The sequence below is a fragment of the Mytilus californianus genome, unplaced genomic scaffold (genome assembly GCF_021869535.1).
Source record: "Mytilus californianus isolate M0D057914Y unplaced genomic scaffold, xbMytCali1.0.p SCAF_1, whole genome shotgun sequence".
Classification (NCBI taxonomy): domain Eukaryota; kingdom Metazoa; phylum Mollusca; class Bivalvia; order Mytilida; family Mytilidae; genus Mytilus; species Mytilus californianus.
Genome location: NW_026262581.1, coordinates 34,395,000 through 34,407,302, shown reverse-complemented (window position 1 = coordinate 34,407,302; position 12,303 = coordinate 34,395,000). Strand labels below are relative to the sequence as shown.

The following is a 12,303-nucleotide window of genomic DNA, read 5'->3' as shown; positions in this document are numbered from 1 at the left end:
TTATATTGTTTCATAGATATCTACTTTAATTTCAATGTGACCATTCAGAATCAAATGGAATATGGGTAATTTCATTGTTAGTACATCAAAATGAAAAAAATGATAATACATTGGCTGAATATATGGACTACTTGTTTAAGGACATTGTTATCCGATCCTGACTTATCCGATCCTGACTTTTGGTGTACACTTTGTAAATATTACCTGGAATGCTTGAATACCTGCAATGGCAAATGACTCTAAGCTGCTCAATAAAATGGACAAATATGTTATATGTGGAATTGATATAAAAAATAAGATTTTTAGCTGGTTTATGCATACAGGAAACTTTTCTTAGTACCACTTATAAAATTGCTCTCTTCCTAAACCTTACATTAAGTACTTTTAGCTGTATACTTTTAGCTTGAAGAATTTCACCCCAATTTCACGGTCCACTGAACATAGAAAATGATAGTGCGAGTGGGGCATCCGTGTACTATGGACACATTCTTGTTTGTTGTATATGATAAACTCTTTTGCTTCTATTGTAGACGATACTTTGTACTACCAGAAGAAAGTGATACACAAGATGACACTAGTGATTCTGATGCTGAATCTGCAGTATCTGAAAAGCGACCATCACCTAAGGTAAGCCAGACAGCCTAGGTGACATTGTAGTAGAATACTCACTTTAAGTGTTGTAAGACAAGTGTTCAATCCCTCGTTTAAAAAAATCAAGGCATTAAAATTAGGATTTGTTGCTTCTAACCTATGCATGCATCATTTTTTGAAAGGGCACAGATAGGTCAGCTAGGAGTCAGATTAATGTTTATGTTTGATAAAATGTTTATCAAAAAACTGTTGTTACCTTGTTAGCTATTATGTTTAAAATCTAACTCAGTGTGTGGGGCAGTACAAAGCAGTTTATGTTCATGCAACATTAATATCTTATTGTCCAGAATAAGGAACTGGATATGACACATGAATCAATCCATCTAACCAAAGATCATGATTTTGTTAAAAAAAAAAAGTTGAGACAAAGAGGGTATTATAACCATAGTTCTAAAGAAAGACAGTGAACAACATGACCAAAAGGAAAAAATTGAAAAAACGAACAACATTTTGCAAAATACAAAACAGAAAACTTAAGATTGAGAATTACAAACAAAAAAAATCTGGTGACATTTTGTCACCAGTGGTAAAAAAGGACAGAGACATATTGAGGGGCATATTGGTTTCTTATTTGTGCATATAGCCGAGAAATACCTTAAGATATGATATTATACATTTATTTCCCGTGCCTGAGGGAGATATGAAGATTTGTTCACCCAAGAAAAATCATATTTCCCGAGGGCATTGCCTGAGGGAAATATGGCTTTTTCGAGGGTGAACAAATCTTCATATCTCCCTAAGCCAAGGGAAATGAATGTTTTATTCCACTGCCTATATTTTTTTTACTTTTGAACATAAGATATTAATCAACATACTTGTTTTCTTATCCGTTTGTTTTTTTATAACTAAACACAACATACACAATGATAATCAGTACCGATTAAAAGTTAATTATTGACTCATTCTTATTTGTTTTTAGATCTGAAAGTATTTTTAAAAACAAAATTATTATACTATCTTTTTTAAAAAACCCAATCAAAACGTTTTAAAACATTAACCGCGGGTAACATTGCACAAGGCAATCCCGACGTTCAGAGGGGAATATGATACTCAGAAGGGAATATGAAGTTTTGTTCGACGTCATGTGGGATAGTTTCAACCAATCAAATGTTGATTTCGCTATCAAAATCAGCATGCAGTGGAATAATAACATTTGTTTTTGCTATTTTTTTTAGACCAAGAAGCATTGGACATGGTGGGACTGTGTACCAACAGTAAAAGCATGCTTTACTGGACCTGGAATTATGGAAATATTCTGGGATTCACCAGATGAAAGTAATTTGTCACTTATCAAAGGGTACCAGGTAATTGACAGTTTTATGATCTGTATTTTAGATAAGATAAAAGATTTTAAAAATCTTATCACAAAAAAAAAACAACAAAAGACTTAATGGGCAGAAAAAAATAAAACTTTAAATTGTATTGATAGCCATCATGAACACTTTTATTAGATTGGAAACTATGCTGTACTTACTATTTAAAACATCAAAAACATGAAGAAGAAAAGATAGAGAAAATATATGACTGAAATCTGTTTTTTAGATAAATAAAATACTGTGAAATATGTGAATTTGTTTATATATTTTTCAAAAAGACATTAAATATTCTCTTTTCATCTGCTAATGAATAGAATATTTTAAATTCACCTGAATTCCACCTGATCAAATTTACACTTAATCAAAATTGGTGAACACATATAAGGGTTTGTTTGTGATATGTTCACAAATTATTTTATAATATTTAGCAAAACATTTTATTTTACAGCTATTCTTGAATGGTGTGTCATACTGTGAGATGTTCCCTCCTAACAATAATAGTATAAACATCAGTGGATTGGCTGGTGGACGCTTGTATGAAGTTGTGGTGGAAGTATACTCTACCAATCCTAAACAATCTCCACAGATGTCTAACAAATTGGTAAGTACTGTGGATTCATTTATTTTTCGTGGATACCAATTTTTGTTGATCGAGGTAAAATGTGTGTATTTTTGTGAATATTTGATTTCATGGTTTTGCAAAAGCCTGCATGAATGCCAATAGAAAAATTTTACTATACACACGAAATACACGAAAATTGGTATTCAACGAATAATAATATATCCACAGTAACTTGTAAGTGGATGGGCTTGTTTATATTTGTTATGGAATTATTGTGGAAGATAAACTCTTCTTCTTTGCAACATATTTCACTTATGTTAAACATTTGCATAATATGTCAGGGGACTGGCTGATGAAGTGTGATACAAAATTGTGGAAATATATATCACCAATCCTCAATTGGAAACAATTTACACACTGGAACACAATATGGTTGTGGATTGTCAAAATGTGGTGCATGGATTTCTTAAAAAAAAACACATCAATAAATTGATAGCAGATTGACTGGTTGACAATTACATGAACAAATATAATCATCGTATAAATTGTTGATATGTGAATCTCCAATCAACAATACGATTAGAAAATGTTTTACAAACTAGATACTAAATTTGCAAGAAATTGGCTTGTGGATTATTATATGAAATCGAGGTGAAACTATCTTCCATCAATCCATATCATTGACTGTTATGTGTGAAATGTTTTGTTTTGTTTTATCTTATTTAAGTTTTATTTCAAGCAACTAATATATGAATAAACATTGTCAGTGGTTCTGAAATATTAAAAAGTTTCATATGTTTTTATTTTTTTTCTCAAATTTTAGAAAAAAGTAATGTTCTTATCAACATTACATTGCAATTTTTTTTATTTCAGATGATGAAGAGTCCATTAGTCTCAAATGATGGAGGACCAATTATCTCCCTTGAGAGAACAGATAAAGAAGATGCCATATCTGTTGTATGGATGTCCATTGATTCCAGATCATACCCTATTTCTGGCTATCTTGTTTTCTTGAATGACCAACAATGTGGATCAAGGGTATGGAATAGTTGTTATTTATCATTTAGAAAGACACTGATTAAAAAGAATAGAATGTTCATTGTCAAACTGACAATTAACTTTTTTGTGAAAAATTCAGACCCCCCCCCCCCCCCAAAAAAAAAAAAAGAAAAAAAAAAAGAAAAAAAAAAGTTTTTTTTTTATAACAAATGTTTATATTTTATTTTAAATTCTGACATGTTAAAATATCCTCCCCAGATGTTTCCCTGAAAAAAAAAGATGCTATCAACTTAGTTTTCTTTAATGAACACCTACTTGAAAGTATATTACTGAAAGAAAAGTTAGTATTTTCAATTTTAGATAGGTTTCTTGCATGAAAATAGAACACAGGCCTCATTACATGACTGATTTTACTTAATGTATATTTTGATTTAATTTTCTTTTCCCTCAGTTTAGAATATTTCAGATATGTTTTATTTTACAGCTTGTCCCTGATCCAGACAGCAACAGATGTAAAGTTGTCATTGGTGGTTGTGAATTAGGTGTCTCACATAAAATCTATGTGGTAGCTTTACCCAAAGGTAAGAATCCTATAAAGTAATGTAGCTTGTTTTTTATGGGGTTTGACCTGGGTTATGGGATGTAACTCATAAAATCACTACACATTTGTGTCAACCATTTTTATAGATATATTCTTTATACTTCTAGATAGCACAGATAATATAGTACTTCAGTTTCAAGCTAGTTCTTAAGAAAACATTGATGAAACTGAATATTACAAAATCATTAATGATTTAAATATCTCCTTTAACACTGGTTAATTCCCTTAAACATACACACTATAGTTTCTAAGATTAATATTGGTCTCAATGATTTTTACCAAAGATTTAAAACTTTGTATTTGCTTGCCTTGTCACCAATCAAATTGATGAGTAAGAGCAAACAGGTTGATAAGGAGTCAGAATACTATGCCCCAGTAGGGTTACATGTCTTCCTGCAGGTTGTTCAAAGAAGAGTTCATATTTCTATCACATTTTCTTGTTTTTTTAATACTTTGGATTCATATATTTGTGTGGGTTGAGCAAAAATTGTTTTTTTTTTCATTAATATTTGATTTCTAGGTTTTGCTAAAGTTTGCATATTAGCCTGTAGAAAATTTGTACTGCGTTAAATGTTTAAATTCATGGTTCACTCAGACCCATGAAAATTTGATATCCTTTAAGGATGTTCGCTACTCTGTTTCAAAATAACAAGCTTTTTAAAAGATTGTTATGAATTGATAGTATATAAATAAAGAAACTAAAAAAGCAGAAAAAAATGAAGGGTCTGTGTGCTTGTTTTTCGAGATATAAGCCATTGAAAATTTGACCGGAAATAATTCTCTCTAGATTTTTTGTACATGTAACATTGGCACCTTTTTTCTTTCAAAAACGATGAAAAAATAACAAGGATTTCATTAGATTTTCAAAGATGACATTTTAAACTATATGTAATCAAATTATGGAAAGGAAAGTAGGGGTTGGCAAAATTTTTAATGGCACTACATGGATAAAACCAGAGAATTCTGAATATCTGGCAAAAATTCAAAAACAAGAGGAGCGAACATCCTTAAATAATAATGAATCCACAGTATGCATTGAATTTGACAATGGGCATTAAACAACCATCTATCATTATCTTTAGCTATGACCTTTAATAGTGTGAAAATGAAGGTGACCACAGCTTTTAAGTTAAATAATGCTGTACAGCTCATGTAATTTAAAGTATTTTCTGGTATGGAGTGAATTAGAATTTTTTTGTACATTAGAAGTCTTGTCTAAGAACTTTACAATGTTATGAAATCATTTGTCCGAACCAGGTTTACCCCACAATTTTCTTGGAAAATGCCTGTACCAAGTCAGGAATATGACAGTTGTTATACGTTCATTCCAATGGTTAATGTTTGAATTTGTCAGTTTTTATGGACTTCTCCTTTTTGAATTGACCTTGGAGTTCAGGATTTTTTTTTAGACCTTTTTGCAATTTTTATTATGAATTTGATACTTATCATATGTTATGTATAGATTTACCAGAGGGTGAGTAAAAACAATGGGTGACAATAGAATAATATAGCTATAAGTTTGATTAATTTTTGCCTTGCAAAGTATGAAATTTGAAAAGCATATTATTTTAATTAAAACTTTAGTATGAGATCCAGTCTATTACAACTGCTCAGTTTGATTTAAACATTTTGAAGAAGTACTTAAGAGAAAAATGTTTCTTGTTTGAATCAAAATTGATCAGTTGAAACAATTTTATTTAGGTGACTTTAATTTAGATTTTTCTGTCTTTTACTTCAGCAATATTTGTTTTGAATAGCATTGGTAGAATTACATTGAATTTGGAATGGTCAGTTCAAAAAAAAAAGATAAACTAATAATAGCATTTTTTACAGATATTACCGTTTTCATTTTTGTTAGCAACTATGAAATTGAAGCATTTTGTGGCTAAGAAACATTTGCAATATTTTTATATGAACGATTGGTTACTTTTTTCCTGCATTTATATGTTTTAGAAATTATACTAATAGATAGTACTGATTACTTGTATATTTCGGATATTTTATTTTTTCATCTTTCCTATATTATTACAGCATAAACCATACATCTGTTAACCTTTTTTTAATCATCCTTAGTAGAGAAGTCACCTTACTGCAAGGTATTGAGACTAAGCCTTTTACAGCTCTTCTATAATAGCATGCAAAGCAAACCTTTGATCAACTTGCTTGCTATGTTTGCAAACAATAGGTAGGCGGAGTTTCAGTCTGTTTTATGTATACTGGGATTTGATTGGACAATAGAAATTGACATGCAATGAAGTTAATGTTTATTGTCCAATTAAATTCCAGTATATAGTAAACAGACTGAAACAGACTACCTACCTGTTGTTTACAAACATCCAAACAAACATAGCAAGCAAGTTGATCAAAGGTTTGCCTTGCATGCTTTTATAGAAGAGCTGTAACTAGTGAAATTGTTTGCCTCAGACCGACTGGTCATTTTATTAAAAATTTAATCAAATACTAAAACAAATTTTAGATATTGAAATCTAAAATTGACCAAGTTAAAAAGCTTGATTATGTTAGATATCTACTGAATAATATGACTTTATACCTGATTTATTCTGGCTTCAGTGCTCACAGTTTATTTTAAAGTACACATCTCTCATAGTATTGATCTGTTTCAAGAATGTTTGATTTTTGCTGTAGTATTCTCAACACAATTTAGTAAGTGCACAATAAATAGCAAGTAGGCTTAATTTTACATGTATTTCTTCAGTAATTCATTTGTTTATGGTCAAAGGAATAAAAGTAGGTATGAATGAATGTCAATAAGACAGCAACATCTTACATGAAAAAAACACAAATACACCGGTCAACATAAGGTTTACAACAATTGGCAAATGTCTTTGCAAAATGGCATTCTCAAAATTGACAGCTTTAAATCAGATTTAGTGTTTAGTATTTTTGAAATAACATTAAATAATTGTAGCTCATGTTACATCTTCCAATTATTTAGATGTATTTAAAAAAATATTGTTTTATAATGCCATTTGAAAAACACTTAATTTTTACTGTTTCCTACCTAGCATAAATTTATGCCTTGTAGCTGCTGCCCGAAAATTTTCATTGGCACTTTTGGTTGTGAATCTTGACAAATAGTAGGTGATCAAGATATACTCATGGTTAAAACAATTTAGAAAATTATAAAATACTACCTACCTACCCTAGTTTTTTTTAAAGGAGGCTTTTTATAAACCTATACAAATGTTGTTGCATATGAAGCAAGGGTCCTTGAAATTTGATCAGTGATTAATGGACAAAAACATGTAAATTTAAAAATTAGCAATTTAAAGAAATACTGCATGCAAATAATGTAATAAGAATTTATACAATAAATATATAAATACTTACAGGTGAAGTCGATGACTCTAAAGTATCAAACCTTCTTGAAGTGACCTTGCCCCTGTATGTAAGTGAGATAGTGCTGCCACCTGAAGGCAAACGTCTGGAAGAAGAGGAGCTATACCTAGAGTATATTGAGATACATGAAGGATCAGGTTACCTACAGGCCATGGATGGTAAGCTTATCTTTGATTTTGTGTGCATGTTTGTGTAGATGTGTAATTTTTTTTTAATTTTTAGTTAGGCAAGACATAGTGTCATTTTGACATTTTGCTAATTAATTTGAAAAGTTGGGAGTGTGTAGGTCAAGAATAACAATTTGATATCAGCAATGTCTCTTTTGAAATTATTTGAAAATTACTGAGTCATAAAATTAAATGCAACGCTTATCCCGTTGCATTTTTAAAACAATGATAATTAAGGGGAGGAAAGGATGGGATGTATGCGTTGAATTGAAACAGATAAAGTGTTTTTTTTGGAAATAAACAAAATAAATTACAAATAAATAAGTTGAAATTATTTATTTGTGTTAAAAATAACAAAATCAGCTTTGTAAAACATTTCAACTTATATTACTTTTCAAAAACTTCCAAGAAGTTGAAACAGTTAATTTTTCTAATTGATAAGAATTTGATATAGTTTGTTCAAAGTTTTGACTGCTTATCATTTTTTCTGAATTTGTTAAATTTTATTTAGTGTACGCCACAATAGATAGATTACTTGATATTCATATAATAGCTATTATTGAATCTCGGCTAATGACAGCGATTCCTATAGCAGTTCAGTTATTTTTAAGTCACTTTAGCAAGAAATTCTTCTAACTTTTTTTCATTAATAATATATGTGCAGAAACATAAGCACATTCCTGAAAATTATATCTCCCAAGTCATGCACCAGTAAACACAAAAACATACCTATGTGTTCACTCATCAGATAAAAAAAAATCAATATAATTCTGGGAAAGGCACAGGGAAGGGTAGGGTAACCTTAAGCAAGTAATATCTTGTATTGTGGCTTCAATGCTTGTGTTTATTTAGTTAAGTCTCCCAAACGAAGTTTGGGAAGACTTATTGTTTTTGCTCAGTTCTTATTATTATTATTATTATTCTTCTTCTTCTTCTTCTTCTTCTTCTTCTTCTTCTTCTTCTTCCGCCGCTTTTAAATTTGAACTTGTCCGCACCCGTTCTCCAAAACCGCTTGTCAGATTAACTTAGGGTTTCACAATATGTTAGACTAACATGTCTAGTGGTGCAATCAGGGTTTTGTTTGTGCAATGGGGTTTATAAAGGGGTACTTTGAGGGGCAAAAAGAAAAGAGGGTTTTACTATAGAACCCTATGGGATTTTATTTTTTAAAATTTTCAAATGATTATAAATTGAAAATCGTTTGTGATAGACACAATCTTTTTAATTGAAAATGTTCTAAATGATAAAGCCCATTAAATGAAATACAGGGTTAGTCCCCAGGGGTCACCCCCACCCCCTGCCATTTAAGAAAGTTCTAATACCTTGTAAGTGGTCAAGATCCCCACCCCTAAACCATATATATTCTGGTTTGTCATGCTAAGATGGTTTGAATGATATACAGGGTTAGTCCCCAGGGGTCATCCCTACCCCCTGCCATTTGAGAAAGTTCTAATATCTTGTAAATGGTCGAGATCCCCACCCCTAAACCATATATATTCTGGTTTGTCATGATAAAGCACATCAAATGAAATACAGGGTTAGTCCCCAGGGGTCACCCCCACCCCCTGTCATTTAAAAAAGTTCTAATATCTTGTAAGTGGTCAAGATCCCCACCCCTAAACCATATATATTCTGGTTTGTCATGCTAAGATGGTTTGAATGATATACAGGGTTAGTCCCCAGGGGTCATCCCTACCCCCTGCCATTTGAGAAAGTTCTAATATCTTGTAAATGGTCGAGATCCCCACCCCTAAACCATTTATATTCTGGTTTGTCATGATAAAGCACATCAAATGAAATACAGGGTTAGTCCCCAGGGGTCACCCCCACCCCCTGCCATTTAAGAAAGTTCCAATACCTTGTAAGTGGTCGAGATCCCCACCCCTAAACCATATATATTCTGGTTTGTCATGCTAAGATGGTTTAAATGATATACAGGGTTAGTCCCCAGGGGTCATCCTGACCCCCTGCCGTTTGAGAAAGTTCTAATATCGAGTAAATGGTTGAGATCCCCACCCCTAAACCATATATATTCCTATTTGTCATGTCTCAAACATTTGAATGACGTATAGGGCCAGTCCCCAGGGGTTCCTCCCCACCCCCAATGTTCTAGTATCTTGTAAATGGTCGAGATCCCCACCCCTAAACCATATATATTCTGGTTTGTCATGCCAAGATGATTTGAATGATATACAAGGTTAGTCCCCAGGCATCACTAATGCATATAACTTTACTGGACCAAACCAATTTTCACTGGACGTTGCCCAATGTCAGGCAACCCTGGGAATTACGAACTATGGGAGCTTCGTTTGGGAGACTTCGTAACAGCATCCTGTTACAATCATTTCTTGTTTATATAGTTGTTGTTGCATGCTTTTTCTACAGAAAGTATAAATAAAGCTAGTAGAGCAGAAGTTAATGAGAGAAATAGATTTCAAAAAGATATGACCTCTTCAGGGTCACAGAGGTCAGCAAGTTCACGTCGTTCAGGTAAGAAGAATGCATAGAAAAAGAAGAGTTACCTATATACATGAATATATGTGTATGTTTATGATGATTAAAATCTTTTTTAATTATTGAAGTTTTAATGTGCTGTTTAAAATGTAAATCTTTTTAAAAAAGATTGTTACTTGAGCATCAAAGCATCAGAATTTTTTAATTTGCTCCTCTGTGAAATTATCCTTACTTTAATTTACTAGCATGACAAAGTTTGCAGGTCTCTTCTTCGGTTTACAATTTCTAGAGTTTTGGGTCTACCTATTTAAATTTTAATTTAATGAAGTTGGTCAAAATTGATTGAGCATGGTTTCAAATATATGGTAGCTTATTTCTTAAAAGGAAGCAGAAACTACAAAAGGAAAAATCACCCATACTTTATACATAAAGATATTTTTTAATTTTCATGCAACTTGTCAATTCATTTTGGACTTTACCAAGACCAATTTAAACATGTGTGAGGCATTGAAATCAATATTGTTTAGGTGACACAGCTTGCTTTTCCATTTAGGAATATTTGTTATATTCTGATTCCGCAAATTTGATTCGACACCTGATAATTTTAAAGAAAAATGTCCCTATAGTTTTAAAACATAAGTGACAGTTGCAAGAACATTTTTGAACACCTGCATAAGTTTGGGTATAAAATTTATTTAGTTATTTTCCATTATTGTAGTGAGAAATTTTTTTACTAAGTAATATTCCATGGTATTTTTGTAACGAGCTTAGAACTAATATAACATTAGTATTTTTTATAGAGCTTTTGCTTAAGGAATTTAGGATATTAACAGGTGCTTTTATTTTAACATTGTAGCTGTTAGATTAAGACGTTTAGGTGAGAAAAACCATAACATCAGTGTGTGATTTAGTCACTTTCATCATTCAGAAATATGTATCGTTTTAATATTGTATCAAAAAGACCTTGTCTCTTTCATCTCCTCCACCTGCGTCTTTTAACGTTTGGTAATAATGAAATGTTGCAGCAACCTTGCCTCTCTCATTTCCATCTGCAGATTTTCATGTCTGGTAATCATAAAATGTTACAACATAAACCATACTTGTGTTAACAAACTTTTTTTGAAAGTGGTTAATTCTTATTTGATTTTATCAAAAGCTATTTCATAAAATAAACTGTGGATTCATGGTTATTCGTGGGGTACCAATTTTTGCTGATTTCGTGGGTATAGGGAAACCATGAATTTAAATGTTCAACGAAGTATAAATTTTCATACGCTTGTGTACAAACTTTGCAAAACTACCAAATCAAATATCCTCGAAAATACGATTTTTCCATAATCCACGAAAATTGGTACCCTCGAAAATAGATGAATCTACAGTATTAAAAAGTTGCTGAAACCAAACTCATCAGGGAATATTTATGTAGATGTATGGTGATTGATCAATCTGTTTTAACTGTAGAGCATTTTGATATTTGAATATTAAAAAAAATTTAATTTGGTCTTAATCAAATTTAAAATTGAAATGATCAATTGTAAGGCAATTGAATAACAGAAGGATGGTTGGTGTTGTAATGATAATAATCAAAATTTAAACAGCATGGATTTTAATGAATTTGGTGTTTGCAAATGTTATTCATGGCACATGATGTGGTAACACAATTGTAAAGTAGACCAAAAACTTTATTTGAGATTAAAAGTAATTTACTGCTCCTTAGAAAATAGTTATAAATAGTGACACAATAATTTATGAAATAAACACTTAAGACAGCAATACTGCAATTAGTGATATTCAGCTTCTATGTGAATACTGTGCATTCAGTTTACTTTTGTATTCTATTTTTACCTGCTTAACAACCCATTCTAATTGTAAACTTTCCAAACATTCTCAATATTCCTACAGATCTATCAGCCTGGTACATGTACTTCTTTTATTGTGAATTGTCCTGCTATTTTAAGAAATAAATGTCCAACCTGTTTTTCCATAAAAAGTTCTACTTATTTAGTATTCAGTGGAAAATCAACTGTTTATAAATTGTGTATACATTTTTATGTTCCTTCTTTTTCACATTACTTGGTGAACAAATTGCAGAAAAAGGATGTAATGTTATATCAAATAAAAGGGAGGGGGCGGGAAAATCACTTATATCATTTGCAATTTATAGAAGAAATTACCAGAAAAGTCACTAAAATG

General features: G+C 31.3%; 1 protein-coding gene across 9 annotated transcripts in view; it reads left to right on the top strand.

Annotated features, from left to right (window-relative positions):
• Positions 1 to 12,303, top strand: part of LOC127719525 (uncharacterized) — a 125,118-nt gene that overhangs the window by 52,316 nt on the left and 60,499 nt on the right. For 6 of the 9 annotated variants that reach the window (XM_052225766.1, XM_052225733.1, XM_052225712.1 and 3 more), the window contains 9 exons: positions 531 to 627; positions 1,827 to 1,955; positions 2,416 to 2,568; positions 3,403 to 3,567; positions 4,013 to 4,109; positions 5,592 to 5,603; positions 7,483 to 7,647; positions 10,042 to 10,146; positions 10,967 to 10,987. In XM_052225766.1, coding sequence (XP_052081726.1) covers positions 531 to 627; positions 1,827 to 1,955; positions 2,416 to 2,568; positions 3,403 to 3,567; positions 4,013 to 4,109; positions 5,592 to 5,603; positions 7,483 to 7,647; positions 10,042 to 10,146; positions 10,967 to 10,987 — 944 coding nt within the window. The remainder of the gene's footprint in view (positions 1 to 530; positions 628 to 1,826; positions 1,956 to 2,415; positions 2,569 to 3,402; positions 3,568 to 4,012; positions 4,110 to 5,591; positions 5,604 to 7,482; positions 7,648 to 10,041; positions 10,147 to 10,966; positions 10,988 to 12,303) is intronic. The other 3 variants (XM_052225723.1, XM_052225772.1, XM_052225741.1) reach the window with 2 other exon arrangements.